The 20,224-nt window shown below is 41.0% G+C and overlaps 1 protein-coding gene across 3 annotated transcripts in view; it reads left to right on the forward strand.

The window, feature by feature from the left end:
• Positions 1–20,224, forward strand: part of LOC109554007 (glycerophosphodiester phosphodiesterase domain-containing protein 4-like) — a 135,921-nt gene that overhangs the window by 31,081 nt on the left and 84,616 nt on the right. For all 3 annotated transcript variants that reach the window (XM_070783358.1, XM_070783359.1, XM_070783360.1), the window contains 6 exons: positions 501–560; positions 14,345–14,443; positions 14,515–14,608; positions 15,440–15,517; positions 17,798–17,943; positions 18,548–18,630. In XM_070783358.1, the coding sequence (XP_070639459.1) occupies positions 501–560; positions 14,345–14,443; positions 14,515–14,608; positions 15,440–15,517; positions 17,798–17,943; positions 18,548–18,630 (560 nt within the window). The remainder of the gene's footprint in view (positions 1–500; positions 561–14,344; positions 14,444–14,514; positions 14,609–15,439; positions 15,518–17,797; positions 17,944–18,547; positions 18,631–20,224) is intronic.

The raw sequence follows: 20,224 nt of genomic DNA on the forward strand, positions 1-20,224 counted from the left end.
AACATTTCAGTATTATTATTATTTTATTGTTGGCACATTTATAGGAGAAACTTGATTAGATGAGAAGAGGAAGAAAAACTTAAGGAAATTCAATGAGACTATCAAAGAGCTGGCCCCTCACTCTTATTACTAGTTCTGCATAATACTAGGAATAAGCTCCATCACAGGGAAAAGAAGTTGGTAGGAACTCTGGAAGAATATCAGTGTGGTGATTGTTACAAATTTGCAGAGAAGATAAACTCTCTCTGGGTTGCTGGTGAAAGTTACAAGTAGGAGGTCACATGGAGCACTGCTTGAAGGGTTGGTGGCATGGAAAGGGAGAGCTTTTTAGGCAGAGGAATAGTGTAACAAACCCTTGATGCTGAAAGGGGCAGGTGTAGCGAGAAGTGAATGTAATGCTGGATTGAAAGGAATGTTGAGATGACAACAGTGTTTTGGGTACCACTATGGTGATTTCATTTCAAATTATTCTCCTCTTTTTTTTGTTATTGTTGTTTCAGGTACTTGGATTTTTGTTGTGTTGGGAAAAACAGCGACTGTACCTGCACTGGTATCATAAGGTAGGACATCTGAATCTTCAAATAGGAGGCCTGAGACCAGGACTGAATGTGCCTCTTTGGCACTAAGTATTTAATACAGAGCTTCCCTTTCTTTGTCTCCTTTAGAAAAAAGAAATCTGCTCACACTATTTCAACTGAAATGATTCAGTTTCTAACAGGTGGAACTGGCTTACTGACCATGATGAACTTTATTTTTTCTCACTGCTCTGTGTTAAACTTGCTATGTGTGTTTGTTATTCCCATCCCCATAAAATCTTAAGCAAGCTCCATTAATTTCCCAGTCCTTCATAGTTACAAGGGCATTCCATTTCAATTATTAAATATTTCAGTTCATTGTAATGAATTCCAACTTTATGAGACATTTCCCTTACTCTATTTCACATGACCCAGGCTTGGAAACCAACAGTGGTGAAGAGAACATGACTGTCCTTTTACTTTTCTTCCAGAGTAAGTCTCAGTGAAAGGAGAGATAGGGTAAAGAACACAGTCCCACAGGGAGGGTTTGGTTCCATTAGGACCAAGAAATTGCAATTTTTGGCTCTTTACTGCATGGATTTTTCCATGTGTGTTTTCAGAGACCCTTCTGCTGAGATCTTGACTGCAACTCTTGGTGGATTCAATGCCTGTCTTCCTGTACCCTCTAAAATTTCTCTGTTGATGTCCTTTTTATTCTCCCTGAGTTTGGAGCCCTTTAAAAATACACAAGAAAGTACAAAGGATCTGTTTTTGTTCTGAGGAGACAGACATTACTGACCCAGCATCTGAAGACATGCAGCTCTTTTCCATCATTGCCTCCCTTGTCTTGTTTTGCTATGGGCTTGATCATCTCCAGCACAGCCTCTTGGTATTTATAGACTTTTTCAGGCATGGTTTTCCTTGTATTTCCTCAAATCCAGAAACATGTCAAACTCCCTGAGTGGTCCCCTTAAATTTCCTCTTACTCAAAAGGGAAGTATGAATTGAAAGTATACGTTTAAGAGTTAGAAAGAATGGAAATTGAAGTAATAAGATCATGCAGGGAAAGAGGAAATTGAAGGATAAACGTATAGGTGTTACTGAGATTCCCATAGGTTTTGGAGTTTGGATACCATGAGCAATTTGTCGCTACAAAGGGTCCCTGTGGGCTAAACCATTCTGATTACTATTCCAGAAACCATGCTTACCTTGCCTCTGGCAGTGAGCGCTGCTACTTGGCCTCTGCCACAGCAGAATCTCATCATTGCCTTTGAACTCAGGAAGCCAGTTTCTGTGGCAGTACCTCTCACCTTTATCCAGGCATAAAGCATGGCCGCTATGGTGCTTTTCAAGGATGCTGACACTCTCCTCACCAATGTGTTTCTCAGTGTCCTCTGAGACCGCCTGTAGGGCACAATATGGAGTGGGTTAGCTGACCATAGGTGATAGCATTCCAACAACATTTTCTCTGTAAGAATTATTCTCAGTTTGTTGTAATCCACACATTCAAAGGCTGTGGCATAGTCAATGAAGTGGAAGATATGGGAATACTAGACCACCTTATCTGACCCCTGAGAAACCTGAATGCAGGTCAAGAAGCAACAGTTATAACTGGAAGTGGAACAACAGACTGGTTCAAAATTGGGAAAGGAGTACATCAAGACTGTATATTGTCGCCTTGCTTATTTAACTTATATGCAAAGTACATAATGCAAAAAGCTGGGCTGGGTGAATCAAGCTGAAATCAAGATTGCTGGGAGAAATATCAACAAACTCAGATATGCAGATGATATCACTTCAATGGTAAAAAGTGAAGAGGAACTAAAGAGCTTCTTGATGAAGGCGAAAGAGAGTGAAAAACCTGGCTTAAAACTCAACATTCACAAAATGAAGAACATGGCTTCTGGTCCCATCACTTCATGGCAAATAGATGGGGAAACAGTGGAAACAGGCAGATTTTATATTCTTGGGTTCCAAAATCACTGTGGATGGTGACTGCAGCCATGAAATTAAAAGACGCTTGCTCCTTGGAAGGAAAGCTATGACAAACCTAGACAGCATGTTAAAAAGCAGAGGTATCACTTTGCTGACTAAGGTCCATGTAGTCAAAGCTATGGAACAACAGACTGGTTCCAAATAGGAAAAGGAGTGAGTCAAGTACGTCAAAAGGTGTATATTGTCACCCCGTTTATTTAACTTATATGCAGAGTACATCATGAGAAATGCTGGACTGGAGGAAGCACAAGCTGTAATCAAGATTGCTGGGAGAAATATCAATAACCTCAGATATGCAGATGACACCACCCTTATTGCAGAAAGTGAAGAGGAACTCAAAAGCCTCTTGATGAAAGTGAAAGAGGAGAGTGAAAAAGTTGGCTTAAAGCTCAACATTCAGAAAATGAAGAAACTGGCATCTGGTCCCATCACTTCATGGGAAATAGATGGGGAAACAGTGGAAACAGTGTCAGACTTTATTTTTCTGGGCTCCAAAATCACTGCAGATGGTGACTGCAGCCATGAAATTAAAAGATGCTTACTCCTTGGAAGAAAAGTTATGACCAACCTAGATAGCATATTCAAAAGCAGAGACATTACTTTGCCAACAAAGGTCCGTCTAGTCAAGGCTATGGTTTTTCCTGTGGTCATGTATGGATGTGAGAGTTGCACTGTGAAGAAGGCTGAGCGCGAAAGAATTGATGCTTTTGAACTGTGGTGTTGGAGAAGACTCTTGAGAGTCCCTTGGACTGCAAGGAGATCCAACCAGTGTATTCTAAAGGAGATCAGCCCCGGGATTTCTTTGGAGGGAATGATGCTGAAGCTGAAACTCCAGTACTTTGGCCACCTCACGTGAAGAGTTGACTTATTGGAAAAGACTCTGATGCTGGGAGGGATTGGGGGCAGGAGTAGAAGGGGACGACAGAGGATGAGATGGCTGGATGGCATCTCTGACTCGATGGACATGAGTCTGAGTGAACTCCGGGAGTTGGTGATGGACAGGAAGGCCTGGGGTGCAGCGATTCATGGGGTTGCAAAGAGTCGGACACGACTGAGTGACTGATCTGATCTGATGGTTTTTCCAGTAGTCATATATGGATGTGAGAGTTGGACCATAAACAAGGCTGAGTTCTGAAGAATCGATGCCTTTGAATTGTGGTGTTGGAGAAGACTCTTGGGAGTCTCTTGGACAGCACAGAGAGCAAACAAGTCAATCCCAAGAAATCAACCCTGAATATTCTTTGGAAGGACTGATAGTTAACCTGAAGCTCCATATTTTGACCACCTGGTATGAAGAGCTGACTCTTTGGAAATGACCCTTATACTGGGAACTATTAAAGGCAGACAGAGAGGGTGGCAGCAGAGGATGAGATGGTTGGATGGCATCACCGACTCAATGGACGTGAGTTTGAACAAACTCCTCGAGATAGAGAAGGATAGAGACAAGTCTGGTGTGCTGCATTCCATGGGGTTGCAAAGTTTTGGACATGACTTAGTGACTGAATAACATCAACAACTATAACCTTTTGTCAATAAATTATTGTTTTTTTTTTCCATACTGTTTTTTAAAAGGGAACAATGTTAAAAAAATTTTTTAAATTTACACATTAACAAATTGAAAGATAAAAACCATATGATTATCTTACCATATGATTATCTCAGTAGATGCAGAGAAAGCCTTTGACAAAATTCAACATCCATTTATGATAAAAACCCTCCAGAAAGCAGGAATAGAAGGAACATACCTCAACATAATAAAAGCTATATATGATAAACCCACATCAAACATTATCCTCAATGGTGAAAAATTGAAAGCATTTCCCCTAAAGTCAGGAACAAGACAAGGGTGCCCACTCTCACCACTACTATTGAACATAGTTTTGGAAGTTTTGGCCATAGCGATCAGAGCAGAAAAAGAAATACAAATAATCCAGATTGGAAAAGAAAAAGTAAAACTCTCACTGTTAGCAGATGACATGATCCTCTACATAGAAAGCCCTGAAGACTCCACCAGAAAATTACTAGAGCTAACCAATGAATATAGTAAAGTTGAAGGATATAAAATTAACACACAGAAACCCCTTGCATTCCTATACACTAACAATGAGAAAACAGAAAGAGAAATTAAGGAAACAATTCCATTCACCATTGCAACAAAAATAATAAAATACTTAGGAATATGTCTACCTAAAGAAACAAAAGACCTATATATAGAAAACTATAGAACACTGGTGAGAAAAATCAAAGAGGACACAAATAGATGGAGAAATATACCATGTTCATGCACTGGAAGAATCAATATAGTGAAAATGAGTATAATACCCAAAGCAATCTATAGATTCAATGCAATCCCTATCAAGCTACCAACGGAATTTTTCAGAGAACTAGAACAAATAATTTCACAATTTGTATGGAAATACAAAAAAGCCTCGAATAGCCAAAACAATCTTGAGAAAGAAGAATGGAACTGGAGGAATCAACCTGCCTGACTTCAGGCTCTACTACAAAGCCACAGTCATCAAGACAGTATGGTACTGGCACACAGACAAATAAATTTAATTTTCTTTATTTATTCTTTTTGGCTCCACTGAGTCTTCTTTGCTGTACACTGGCTTTATCTAGTTGTGGCAAGCAGGGGCTACTCTTCGTTGTTGTACACAGATTTCTCATTGAGGGTGGCTTTTGTTTTTGTGGAGCACAGACTCTAGGCACATAGGCTTAAGTAGTTGCACCACATGGACTCTGAACTTGTGGCTTATGGGCTATAGAGCATTGGTTAGTAGTTGTGGCTCACTGGCTCTAGAACACTGACTCATTAGTTGTGGCACATGAAGTTAGTTGCTCTGTGGCATGTGGAATCTTTCTGGATGAAGGGTCGAACCCATGTCCCCCTGCATTGGTAGGCAGATTCTCATCCACTGTGCTGCATGAAGTTTTCTTTCTTTCATACAATACAGAGAAATTGCTGGCATCCCAGTTTATTAAGCATGGGTTACTATTGAGTGAAGTTTTCAAATAAACAATTAGAGATGAATAATACCTGGATACTTATATATTGATCTCATATATAACTATATGTGTGTATATATATATATATATATATATATATATATATATCAATATATATACACTTTATATATTGAACTTAGAATTGCTGGTTACTGCACAGTGAGTGGAAGTCACTCAGTCGTGTCTGACTCTTTGCAACCCTGTGGACTGTATATGTATAGTCCATGGATTTTTCTAGGCCAGGATATTGGAGTGGGCAGCCTTTCCCTTCTCCAGGGGATCTTCCCAACCCAGGGATCGAACCCAGGTCTCCTGCATTGCAGATGGATTCTTTACCAGCTGAGCCACAAGGGAAGCCTTTTTCAACAAATTCAGCCTGATTTAATATTATGTTCCTTTCTCCTTGTATAGTGAGGACCTCAAGAATTCATTACCACACACAGGGTTTTTTGATCAATATATTTAATGAAGCCTTCATCTCTCAAGGTATTCTGTGATCTAATTCCAGTTATGAATCCATAGCCAATGAGAAGTGGTGGAGCTGGGTATTAGAAGAGTTGGAATACCCTTCGAAGATGACTAACTTGGTTGGGCCTTTAAACCCTTGGCTTTCAAATCTCCCTGGCAAGGGAATTTCTTTAGGGCTTGGAGTTTCAATGTGCAAAGAACAAACCTAGATGGAAAGAGCACCAGGTATAGTGCATTGTCTTCCACCTAGGCATGCTCAGAGAGCAATAAATGACCTCAATCAAAACTTTTTAAATAGCTAATAACCCAACCTTCTTATAAATGTACTAAATATTTTAATTAGCCAAAAGATAATGGTGAGTCCTTATCTATGAAAATTTCTAGCAGCTTCTATCTGTATATCTAGGTTGCTTATAATAAATAAACCTGGAAGTTATAGATTTATAGGGTGAGAGACATGGCTGGCTGGAGTTGTATAGTTAATGGAATATATAAGAAAAGGATGCACATTTCAGGCAGATGCTTTAACCTCTGAGCCACCAGGGAAGCCCAAGAAAAGAATGAACCATAATGCAAAAGACTTCTTCTGTAGAAAAATGTTTTCTCATACTTTGCTCAAAACACTCCTCATACTTTAAGTCCCAGACCAGAGCATGTATCCTAATACAGGAAAGGAAAGACCTTTTCATGCATAGCTGCTTTTGACAGTCAGATTTATCCAAAAGAAACTATTTGTACCTTATAATTGTCAGTTGCCTTAAATCATAGTAAAACTTGGTGTTGAGTAAGATCACAGAATCACATGAGACTCATGTGAGTCTGATTTGTCTATTAAATGTTTGCATTATGAGGCATTTGGTCTGCCAACAATTTTTTTTTTTCAGATTTTCACATCTGTTTGTGTCTTTGTATAGAAGAGATTGGACTATAGGTTATTTTCCCTGTAATTGTCTTGTTCAGTTTGAGTATCAATGTTTTTGTTAGCTTCAAAAAACAAGTTAGAGAGAATTCCCTCTTACTTTCAGGAAGAGTTGGTTAAAATTGAAATATTTCTTTCTTTGTTGTTGTTCAGTTGCAACCCCATGGACTGCCACACACGAGGTTTCCCTGTCTTTTACTATCTCCCAGAGTTTGCTCAAACTCATCTTGATTGAGTCAGTTATGCCATCCAACAATCTCATCCTCTGTGGCCAAATTCTCCTTCTGTCATCAATCTTTCCCAGCATCAGAGTATTTTCCAATGAGTGGACTCTGTATCAGGTGACCAAAGTATCGGACCTTCAGCTTTGGCATCAGTCCTTCCAAAGAATATTCAGGGTTGATTTCCTTGAGAATTGACTGGTTTGATTTCCTTGCTGTTCAAGGGACTCTCAGGAGTCCTTTCCAGCACCACAGTTGAAAAGCATTAATACTTGGTCCTCAGCCTCGTTTATGGTCCAACTCTCATATCCATATATGACTACTGGAAAAACCATAGCTTTAGCTAGACAGACCTTTGTCAACAAAGTGATGCTTTTTATAGGTTTGTCATAGCTTTCCTTCCAAGGAGCAAGTGTCTTTTAATTTTGTGGCTGCAGTCACCATCTACAGTAATTTTAGAGCCCAAGAAAGTAAAGTCTGTCACTGTTTCTTCCCCCCCCCCCCCCCCCCCCGTCCATTTGGCATGAAGTGATGGGACCAGATGCCAAAAGGTTAGTTTTTTGAATGCTGAGTTTTAAGCCTACTTTTTCAATCTCCTCTTTCACTCTCTTCAAGAGGCTCTATAGTTTGTCTTGGCTTTCTTCTATTACAGTTGTGTCATCTGTGTATCTGAGGTTATTGATATTTCTCCCTGCAGCCTTGACTCCAGCTTGAGCTTCATCAAGCCTGGCATTTTGCATGATGTACTCTGCACATAAGTTAAATAAGCAGGGTGACAATATACAGTGTTGACATACTCCTTTCCCAGTTTGGAACCAGTCTGTTGTTCCATGTCCAGTTCTAACTGCTGCTTCTTGACCTGCATACAGGTTTCTCAGGAGACAGGTAAGGTGGTCTGGTATTCCCATCTCTTTAAAAATTTTCCACAGTTAGTTGTAATCCACACAGTCAAAGGCTTTAGCATAGTCAATGAAGCAAGTGTAGATGTTTTTCTGGAATTCCCTTGCTTTTTCTATGATCCAAGAGATGTTGGCAATTTGATCTCTGCTTCCTCTGCCTTTTCTAAATCCAGCTTGTACATCTGGAAGTTCTCAGGTCACATACTGTTGAAGCCTAGCTAAAAGGATTTTGAGCTTTACCTTGCTAGCATGTGAAATAAGTGCAGTTGTGCGGTAGTTTGAATATTCATTTGCATTGCCCTTTTTCGAGATTGGAATGAAAACTGACTTTCCAGTCCTGTGCCACTGCTGTGTTTTCCAAATTTTCTGGCATATTGAGTGTAGCACTTTAACAACGTCATCTTTCAGGATTTGAAATAGCTCAGCTGGAATTTTGAAAATTAACCATTTAAGTCAGCAAGGCCTGGAATTATTTTGTGAGGTTTGATCATGGATTCAGTTGCTTTCATAGGTACAGAAGTCTCTAGAGGGCACCACAGATGTAGGAAAACTACATTTGAAGGGGAACAAGTTAAAATTGTGTCTTTTGGATTCAGTGTTCTTTCGATATAAAATGAATAGTAAATTTTTAAAATCTGTCCCTGTATTCTTTTTAATGGCTGAGTAATACTCCATTGTGTATATATACCACAGCTTTCTTATCCATTCATCAGCTGACGGACATCTAGGTTGCTTCCATGTCCTGGATATTATAAACAGTGCTGCGACGAACACTGGTGTACACATGGCTCTTTCAATTCTGGTTTCCTCGGTGTGTATGCCCAGCAGTGGGATTGCTGGGTCAGCAGTTCAGTTCAGTTCAGTCACTTAATCGTGTCCGACTCTTTGCAACCCCATGAATCGCGGCACGCCAGGCCTCCCTGTCCATCACCAACTCCCAGAGTTCACCCAGACTCACATCCATTGAGTCAGTGATGCCATCCAGCCATCTCATCCTCTGTCATCCCCTTCTCCTCCTGCCCCCAATCCCTCCCAGCATCAGAGTCTTTTCCAATGAGTCAACTCTTCGCATGAGGTGGCCAAAGTACTGGAGTTTCAGCTTTAGCATCATGCCTTCCAAAGAAATCCCAGGGCTGATCTCCTTCAGAATGGACTGGTTGGATCTCCTTGCAGCCCAAGGGACTCTCAAGAGTCTCCTCCAACACCACAGTTCAAAAGTATCAAATCTTCGGCCCTCAGCTTTCTTCACAGTCCAACTCTCACATCCATACATGACCACAGGAAAAACCATAGGCTTGACTAGACGGACCTTTGTTGGCAAAGTAATGTCTCTGCTTTTGAATATGCTGTCTAGGTTGGTCAACTTTCCTTCCAAGGAGTAAGCGTCTTTTAATTTCATGGCTGCAGTCACCATCTGCAGTGATTTTGGAGCCCAGAAAAATAAAGTCTGACACTGTTTCCACTGTTTCCCCATCTATCTGCCATGAAGTGATGGGACCAGATGCCATGATCTTCGTTTTCTGAATGTTGAGCTTTAAGCCAACTTTTTCACTCTACACTTTCACCTTCATCAAGAGGCTTTTGAGTTCCTCTTCACTTTCTGCCATAAGGGTGGTGTCATCTGCATATTTGAGGTTATTAATATTTCTCCCGGCAATCTTGATTCCAGCTTGTGTTTCTTCCAGTCCAGCGTTTCTCATGATGTACTCTGCATATAAGTTAAATAAACAGGGTGACAATATACAGCCTTGACTTACTCCTTTTCCTATTTGGAGCCAGTCTGTTGTTCCATGTCCAGTTTTAACTGTTGCTTCCTGACCTGCATACAAATTTCTCAAGAGACAGGGCAGGTGGCCTGGTATTCCCACCTCTTTCAGAATTTTCCACAGTTTATTGTGATCCACATAGTCTAAGGGTTTGGCATAGTCAATAAAGCAGAAATAGATGTTTTTCTGGAACTCTCTTGCTTTTTCGATGATCCAGTGGATGTTGGCAATTTGATCTCTGGTTCCTCTGCCTTTTCTAAATCCAGCTTGAACATCTGGAAGTTCACGGTTCATGTATTGCTGAAGCCTGGCTTGGAGAATTTTGAGCATTACTTTACTAGCGTGTGAGATGAGTGCAATTTTGTGGTAGTTTGAGCATTCTTTGGCATTGCCTTTCTTTGGGACTGGAATGAAAACTGACCTTTTCCAGTCCTGTGGCCACTGCTGAGTGTTCCAAATTGGCTGGCATATTGGGTGCAACACTTTCATAGCATCATCTTTCAGGATTTGAAAGAGCTCAACTGGAATGCCATCACCTCCACTAGCTTTGTTCGTAGTGATGCTTTCTAAGGCCCACTTGACTTCACATTCCAGGATGTCTGGCTCTAAAGTCCGTGATCACACCATCGTGATTATCTGGGTTGTGAAGATCTTTTTTGTACAGTTCTTCTGTGTATTCTTGCCACCTCTTCTTAATAACTTCTGCTTCTGTTAGCTCCATACCATTTCTGTCCTTTATTGAGCCCATCTTTGCATGAAATATTCCCTTGGTATCTCTGATTTTCTTGAAGAGATCTCTAGTCTTTCCCATTCTGTTGTTTTCCTCTATTTCTTTGCATTGATCGCTGAAGAAGGCTTTCTTATCTCTTCTTGCTATTCTTTGGAACTCTGCATTCAGATGCTTATATCTTTCCTTTTCTCCTTTGCTTTTCGCTTCTTTTCTTTTCACAGCTATTTGTAAGGCTTCTTCAGACAGCCATTTTGCTTTTTTGCATTTCTTTTCCACAGAGATGGTCTTCATCCCTGTCTCCTGTACATTGTCACGAACCTCATCCCATAGTTCCTCAGGCACTCTATCAGATCTAGTCCCTTAAATCTATTTCTCACTTCCACTGTATAATCATAAGGGATTTGAGTTAGGTCATACCTGAATAGTCTAGTGGTTTTCCCTACTTTCTTTAAGTCTGAATTTGGCAATAAGGTGTTCATGATCTGAGCCACAGTCAGCTCCTAGTCTTGTTTTTGCTGACTGTATAGAGCTTCTCCATCTTTGGCTGCAAAGAATATAATCAATCTGATTTCGATGTTGACCATCTGGTGATGTCCATGTATAGAGTCTTCTCTTGTGTTGTTGGAAGAGGGTGTTTGTTATGACCAGTGCATTTTCTTGGCAAAACTCTATTAGTCTTTGCCCTGCTTCATTCCGTATTCCAAGGCCAAATTTGCCTGTTACTCCAGGTGTTTCTTGACTTCCTACTTTTGCATTCCAGTCCCCTATAATGAAAAGGACATCTTTTTTGGGTGTTAGTTCTAAAAGGTCTTGTAGGTCTTCATAGAACTTTTCAACTTCAGCTTCTTCAGCATTACTGTTAGGGCATAGACTTGGATTACTGTTCCCCAGTATGGTTTGCCTTGGAAACGGACAGAGATCATTGTGTTGTTTTTAGAGATTGCATCTAAGTACTGCATTTCGGACTCTTTTGTTGACCATGATGGCTACTCCATTTCTTCTGAGGGATTCCTGCCCGCAGTAGTAGATATAATGTCATCTGAGTTAAATTCACCCATTCCAGTCCATTTTAGTTCGCCGATTCCTAGAAAGTCGACATTCAGTCTTGCCATCTCTTGTTTGACCACTTCCAATTTGCCTTGATTCATGGACCTGACATTCTAGGTTCCTATGCAATATTGCTGTTTACAGCGTGGGACCTTGCTTCTATCACCAGTCACATCCACAGCTGGGTATTGTTTTTGCTTTGGCTGCATCTCTTCATTCTTTCTGGAGTTATTTTTCCACTCTTCTCCAGTAGCATATTGGGAACCTACTGACCTGGGGAGTTCCTCTTTCAGTATCGTATCATTTTGCCTTTTCATACTGTTCATGGGGTTCTCAAGGCAAGAATACTGAAGTGGCTTGCCATTCCCTTCTCCAGTGGCCAACATTCTGTCAGATCTCTACACCATGACCCGCCCATCTTGGGTTGCCCCATGAGCATGGCTTAGTTTCATTGAGTTAGACAAGGCTGTGGTCCTAGTGTGATTAGATTGACTAGTTTTCTGTGAGTATGGTTTCAGTGTGTCTGCCCTCTGATGCCCTCTTGCAACAACTACCGTCGTACTTGGGTTTCTCTTACCTTGGGCATGGGGTATCTTTTCACGGCTGTTCCAGCAAAGCACAGCCGCTGCTCCTTGCCTTGGATGAGGGGTATCTCCTCACTGCCGCCCTTCCTGACTTTCAACGTGGGATAGCTCCTCTAGGCCCTCCTGCGATGGAGCAGCCACGGCTCCTTGGACATGGGGTTGGTCCTCCCGGCCGATGCCCCTGGCCTCGGGCGTGTGGTTGCTTCTCCCTGCTGCCCTCCCTGGCCTCGCGCGTGGGGGCGTGGGGTAGCTCCTAAGGCAGTTCTATTTCCAGTATTTTAAGAAATCTCCACACTGTTCTCCATAGTGTCTGTACTAGTTTACATTCCCACCAGCAGTGTAAGAGTGTTCCCTTTTCTCCACACCCTCTCCAGCATTTATTGCTTATAGACTTTTGGATTGCAGCCATTCTGACTGGCGTGAAATGGTACCTCATTGTGGTTTTGATTTGCATTTCTCTGATAATGAGTGATGTTGAGCATCTCTTCATGTGTTTGTTAGTCATCTGTATGTCTTCTTTGGAGAACTGTCTATTTAGTTCTTTGGCCCATTTTTTGATTGGGTTGTTTATTTTTCTGGAATTGAGCTGTAGGAGTTGCTTGTATATTTTTGAGATTAGTTGTTTGTCAGTTGCTTCATTTGCTATGATTTTCTCCTATTCTGAAGGCTGTCTTTTCACCTTGCTTATAGTTTCCTTTGTTGTGCAGACATTAAAAAGAATACATTTGAATCAGTTCTAATGAGGTGGATGAAACTGGAGCCTATTATACAGAGTGAAGTAAGCTAGAAAGAAAAACACCAATACAGTATACTAATGCTTATATATGGAATTTAGAAAGTTGGTAACCATAACCCTGTATGCGAGACAGCAAAAGAGACACAGATGTATAGAACAGTCTTTTGGACTCTGTGGGAGAGGGAGGAGGGGGTGATTTGGGAGAATGGCATTGAAACATGTATAATATCATATAAGAAATGAATCGCCAGTCCAGGTTCGATGCAGGATACAGGAAGCTTGGGGCTAGTGCACTGGGATTACCCAGAGGGATGTGTACGGGGAGGGAAGAGGGGGGGTGTTTAGGATTGGGAACACGTGTACACCCATGGTGGATTCATGTTGATGCATGGCAAAACCAATACAATATTGTAAAGTAATTAGCCTCTAATTAAAATAAATAAATTTAAATTAAAAAAAATGTCACCATGTAGAAAAGTAAGAAACAGCATTAAAGGTCAGAATATTTAATATTAAGTCATATGATTATTCAGTGTAGTATTAAACTTGGTTTAAAATATCAAAAAAAAAAAGAAAAAAAGAAAGATGGTAACAATACCCCTGTATGCGAGACAGCAAAAGAGACACAGATGTATTCAACAGTCTTTTGGACTCTGTGGGAGAGGGCGAGGTGGGATGATTTGGGAGAATGGCATTGAAACATGTATAATATCATATATGAAACGAGTCGCCAGTCCAGGTTCGATTCATGATACTGGATGCTTGGGGCTGGTGCACTGGGATGACCCAGAGGGATGGGATGGAGAGGGAGGAGGGAGCGGGGTTCAGGATGGGGAACACATGTATACCTGTGGCGGACTCATGTTGATGTATGACAAAACCAATACAATATTGTAAAGTAATTAACCTCCAATTAAAATAAATAAATTTATATTTAAAAAATCCTGTCCAACAGATATTGGCTGAATGATTACTATGTCAGGCAGTAAGACTGCCTCTTAAAGGCAGTGAGAATATGATCTTACCCAAATATTGTCCTTGACCTCATAAGCTTATAGTCTGTTAAAGAAAAACATATGTTGAAAAGGCAATTACAAATACTGTTGACTTGTGATTATACTGAGTCACTTAAAGTGGTATTGAATATGTAAAATGGCCATTGTTGAAACTTGGTGAGATATGCCAAGCAGTATTGAAGACCCAGCTGAGGTGGAAAAAATTAATTAGTAAAGACATCAGACCATATAGCTGTATAATTTTTTCCAGCCATGCTACATAACTTAGACTTGGCAGCAATAATATTAAATACAAGTAGTACTGGGGGTCTGAGGGGTGGTTAGATTAAGGAGATGAGGAATAAGGTCACTGAAACTGTGAGAACAAATATGTTTCTCAAGGACAGTTATGATCAAAGCCTACTGCATGGAAGTCAGAACATTCTTTTTGTTTCCCCAGATCCTGGTTCTGATAATGATTCCGTTTTTCTCACTTTTGTTATGGATTTTATTAACTTACTGGAAAGACAGGTGGCTCACCATTGGGCTGTCACTTCAGGTAAGCACCGTGCTTAGTTGTAGCCCTGTCTGTCCAGATGCATTCAGACTGACTTTTCAATTTCCTCACAGATCTTAGCTCCTTACGTACACCTGAGCAGCATATCTGTGATGGTTTTGCTTTCGTGGCCTGTGGCCTTCTACTTGATCCATTTGGAAGGAGAAGGTATGTCCTGTGGGTGGAACCTTCCTTGATTCTTCCAGCTCTGGCTTTAACTTCTGTACTTTATTCAGCAGAACAAGCAAAGCACCACCAAATCTTTTTGGACCTCATTTATCTTGTTACTCAAGCATGCTCCTTGTGATCAAACTCACAACCCTACATGTTCTGTCATAACATCCTGTCATAGCATTTCCCAGGCTAAGCAGTCCATCTTCTAAAGAGACATTCTCCTTTTAGAAAAATTAGTATTTTCTCTCATTAACTTTGAGGGAATAGATTGGAGTAGTTTTAGGGAGGGTAGAGGGTGTTTTTTATTTGGCCAGTGGTGGTACACGTCATAGTTCTTTTAGTTTGTATTCAGATATTACTATTTTCAACTCAAGAACCAGGTGCAGATATCCCCTGGACACATCTTAGTCCTTCAAAGCAGTCCATGGTGAGTCTCTGTCATGTCTGAGGACTTCCACAGAAGCAGAAATCTGCCTCTGCCACTGTTTTCCTCTTCATTCTTTGTCCTAATATGATGGAAGCAAATAAGAATCAGAGCTGTAATAAAGCTGTTTTGAGAATGGAGTTAACTCTCAGCACCCTTACTGAGAAACCAGGAGAACCTGCTTCTGTCTATGTCTCTTTTTATTATTACTGGTTAAACAAGGAGTGCTTGCTTCCTGATGTGTCCAAGGATGCAGGAAAGAGAAAAACAGGATTGATAGTGTTGCCATTATGTATGTGTGTATGTGTATGTGGCTGGTGAATTTTAGGAAATGTTTCTGGGGGCAGGAACTTAAAGGGGACAATAATGAACTCTTTTCTTTTTTATTTCCTGAATTTTAGCTAGAATGAGACGTTACCAGATTACAAGTAATGAAAGAAGAAGAAATACATGCTGTAGTATGCTCACAAAATTGAGAGGTTAGAGCTGGAGAGCTAGATTTGAAAGTGACATGGATGGTAATTTTAAAATGTACAAATAGGTTAGATCCTCAAAGGTATAAAATAGTAAATGTTGAGATATTGCCAGTGATAACAGGTATTGTGATTAGTCTGTGTGTTTGTGTATGTGTGTGTGTGTTTAAGAGAGGAGTGGGGGAGAGAGAGAAATACAACTATGTATTGAGGGTCTATGATGAGTCAATAGTGTCATATCAATTGCATGAGATAATACTAGTAGTAGAATAGCTCCATTTTTCATAATGAAGAAAATGAATACCCAGAGAGGTTAAACAATAAGTCTGAGTCACAAAATTAGAAAGTAGTAAAGTCTGCTTTGTATTTGGATTTCTTTCAACTAGTATCCCTTCCACTATTCCTCTCTGCCATCAATACCTGGGCATTTTAGGCTGATCTTTAAGGGCTTGAGAGCTTTCTCAGAACCAATCAAACTCCTCCTCTTTCTGAGAAGCTACTCCTTAACATTCCCTCTCCTTCCTGCCTCCTGTACAATTTATTCCCTTGTTAATTTGTATTTGTAAGTTTTTGTTGTTGTTCAGTTGCTAAGTCATGTCCAACTTTTTGTGACCTCATGGACTGTAGCATGCCAGGCCTCCCTGTCCATCACCATCTCCTCGAGTTCACCCAAGTTCATGTCCATTGAATTGGTGATGCCATCCAACCATCTCATCCTTGGTCACCCCCATCTCCTCCTGTTCTCATTCTTTCCCAGTTAACAAGGTCTTTTCCAGTGAGTCAGCTCTTTGCATCAGGTGGCCAAAGTATTGGAGCTTCAGCGTAAGTCCTTCCAATCAATATTCAGGGTTTATTTCCTTTAGTATTGATTGTTTTGATCTCCTTACTGTCCAAGGTACTCTCAGGAGTCTTCTTCAGCACCACAATTCGAAAACAAATTCTTCAGTGTTCAGCCTTCTTTATTGTCCAATTCTCACATCTTGACTATTGGAAAGACCATATTTTTGACTATACGGACCTTTGTCAGCAAACTAATGTCTTTGCTTTTTAATATGCTGTCTAGGTTTGTTATAGCCTTCCTTCCAAGAAGCAAGTGTCTTTTAATTTCATGGTTGCAGTCAGCATCCCCAGTGATTTTGGAGCCCAAGAAGAGAAAATCTGTCACAACTTTCACTTTTCCCCATGAAGTGATATGACCAGATGCCATGATCTTAGTTCTTTTAATGTTGAGTTTTAAGCCAGCTTTTTCACTCTTCTCTTTCACCCTCACCAAGCAGCTGTTTAGTTTGTCTTCACTTTTTCCTATTAGAGTGGTATCATCTAAATATTTGAGATTGTTAATATTATTCCCAACAGTCTTGATTTCAGTTTATAACTCATCCAGCCTGGCATTTTGCATGATATACTCTGCATATAAGTTAAATAAACAAGGTGACAGTATATAGCTTTGTTGTACTCCTTTCCCAATTTGGAACCAGTCCTCGTTCAATGTAAGGTTCTAACTGTTAATGCTTCCTGACTCGCATACAGGTTTCTTAGGAGATAGGTAAGATGGTCTGGTATTTCTATCTCTTTAAGAATTTTCAAGAGTTTGTTCCAATCCATACAGTCAAAGACTTTCTTGTAGTCAATGAGGCAGCAGTGGATGTTTTTCTGGAATTCCCTTGGTTTCTCTATGATCCAACGGATGTTGGCAATTTGTTCTCTGGTTCCACTGCTTTTTCAAAACCCTGCTTGTTCATCTGGAAGTTCTTGATTCAAGTACTACTGAAACCTTGCTTGAAGGATTTTGAGCATAACCTTACTAGCATGGAAAGTGAGCATCCAGTAGTTTGAACATCCTTTAGCATGATCCTTCTTTGGAATTTGGATGAACACTTACCTTTTCTAGTCCTGTGGCCATTGCTGGGTTTTCTAAATTTGCTGATATATTGAGTGCAACACTTTAACACCATCATCTTTTAGTATTTTAATTAGCTCAGCTGGAATTCCTTCACTTTCATTAGCTTTATTGGTAGTAATGCTTCCTGAAGCCCACTTGACTTCACACTCCAAGATGCATTTGCAATAATTTTAACTTAATAATCATGCTTGTATTTGGGTTTTGCTTTCAAATAATTGAAATGTGGCGGACCTGAGAGAAATAATAAATCTGTGAGTTCACAGAGTCAATGAACCCATGGATTCATTATTTACTATAACTATTTTGGGGGGATACTTATTTGCTTGGGATGGTTCTCCATTCCTCTTTTCTTTTTCGTCACTTTTTCATTCCAACTTTTTCAGCTCTACAAGTGGCTGTTGGAGTGCCCTTTTTTTTTATCCTTTTATGTCTCTATGTGGTGCCATTTGGGACTTACTCTCCCTGCCTTCAGGAGAAGGAGAAATTGGCACCTAAGCCAAACTTCTTTGGACATAGAGGTGCACCCATGGTAAGTCTGAGCTAGATGGATGTGGGTATGCATGGGTGTGGATGAGACAAAGGCACATCAGATCCTCAGAAACCCCTGGAGAAATAAAGAAGTTGGCTCGAGATGACAAGATAAGTAATAAATTGTAGAGGTTGGATTTAATTCTCCTAATTCTCAGTCCGTTTCTCTTTATTATGTCCAGTGACATTGTCTCAGATGAGCAGAATTCCCAAACCAGATTCAGGAGAGGAGAATGTAGGCAGGTTCTTAGAACATAGAGCCAAGAAAACCAAACTCTGCTTCCTAAAGTCCTTTCATTACTGTGCCCCTTTCCTTGGGATTTCCCTGGTAGCTCAGACGGTAAAGCATCTGCCTGCAATGCAGGAGACCTGGGTTTGATCCCTGGGTCAGGAAGATCCCCTGGAGAAGGAAATGGCAACCCATTCCAGTATTCTTGCCCGGAGAATTCCATGGACAGAGGAGCCTGGTAGGCTACAGTCTATGGGATCGCAAAGAGTTGGACACGACTGAGCGACTTCACTTCACTTCACTTTTTCCTATGCTAAAATGGATGTCGGCAGAAAAGACTGTGAGATTAAAGGCCTGATGTCCTTTTCTTCCACAGCTGGGGCCTGAGAATACCATAATGTCCTTTGAGAAAGCTGTTGAATATGGGGCCCATGGACTGGAGAGTGATGTACAAATAAGGTAGGAAAGAAGGGACCAGAGTGGGAGGAGAAAAGACCAGTGGATGACTCCAGCCTGGCCCAAGCTATAGAGAGGGCAAGCCCTGGGAGTTTCTCCCTTATTCTCCTGGCACATCTGCACATAACACAATACATGAATCACTTCTCCTTTACAAACCACGTCTCTGCATCTCTACATTCTCAATCACAGGTTTATAAATCACACACTCTATATAGTCTCCACACATAGCTCAAATTTGTCCTCCCTGCAAACATGCTTGCAGCTTGCCTCTGTGCCCTACCTTAGCAATCTAACTAACATTTCCTAGGCATCGCCTGCATTCCTACTATATCCTTCTTCTGAGTGCTAGTGAGAGGCAGATGAGTGAGACAGAGTCGTGCCTAAGAGCTGTTTGCAACTGGTGAAGGAGACATGGCATGTTTACAAATAAACACAGTATAGGACCATTTATGGTGAGTGCCTTCTTGGGGGTGGGGGTGGGGTGGGGTGGGAATGAAGTCGCTCAGTCATGTCTGACTGTGACCAGGCTCCTCTGTCCATGGGATTTTCCAGGCAAGAGTACTGGAGTGGGTTGCCATTTCCTTCTCCAGAGTATCTTCCCGACTCAGGGATTGAACCCAGGTCTCCCTCATTGTAAGCAGACACTTTTACCATCTGAGCCACCAGGGGAGTCTCTGGAAGCCTTCCAGAGAAGAGTAAGGCAAATGCAATGGAACCTCAGTGGAGGAGGAAGAGGCCACCTCTTTTGTGAAAAATGATCTGTGTGCTCAGAACAGTGTTTGGGTTGAGCCTTGAAGGCAAAATAGTATTTTCCCAAGCAGAGATGGAGAATGAGAATATTTTGGGCAGAGACAACAGCTTAGTCAAAGACATCCAAAGGAGGAATAGCAAGTTTGTAGATCCGTGAGCTGGTCTGTATGGATGCCAAGAGTAGTCCACTTTGGGGACGTGAGGGGCCTATGTGAGGGGGAAGGTATGGCTGTAAGGCTGGCTGAGACTGGATCACAGAGATCCCTAAATGTGTACTGGACAGCCATGGTAGGTTTTAGAGAACAGATTAGCTTATTGTTTAGAAGGACTTATCTGAGAATCTGTGAGGGAGAATCATCATGGCTTTGGGCAGTAGGCTCTAGCAATGTCCAAGGGACAACAAAGGAAGACTTGGATCCTAGCAGGAATGAGGACAAAAAACCCATGCTTTTCTGTAGAATGTATGTCCTTGGGCAGCCGAAAGTAGAGACGAACCATCGGTTGGTTATATTAGAGAATGTGGCATGTACTACTCCCTTCCCAGCCTTCTGTGAGGCAAACAGGAAAGAAATGAACATCCTATTTCACAGTGAAGAACTGTGGTTTGAGCCTGAATTCAAAGAAGATAAATGTAATCCTGAGGACATAAGGCTAGAATGTACATGATAAAGCCAGAATTCGAACTAGATTTCTTGGCCCCAGACTAGGGTTCTTATCAATGGTGACAACTATTCCATGCAGAATATTTGAATCAGGATTGAAACTGAATGCTCTTTCAGAGCTTCCCTTTCATTGTGCAAGTTCCTCATGGTCATGGCTTAATGTGGTAATGGTGCTGAGGCAG

The sequence above is a fragment of the Bos indicus genome, chromosome 29 (assembly GCF_029378745.1).
Source record: "Bos indicus isolate NIAB-ARS_2022 breed Sahiwal x Tharparkar chromosome 29, NIAB-ARS_B.indTharparkar_mat_pri_1.0, whole genome shotgun sequence".
NCBI lineage: Eukaryota > Metazoa > Chordata > Mammalia > Artiodactyla > Bovidae > Bos > Bos indicus.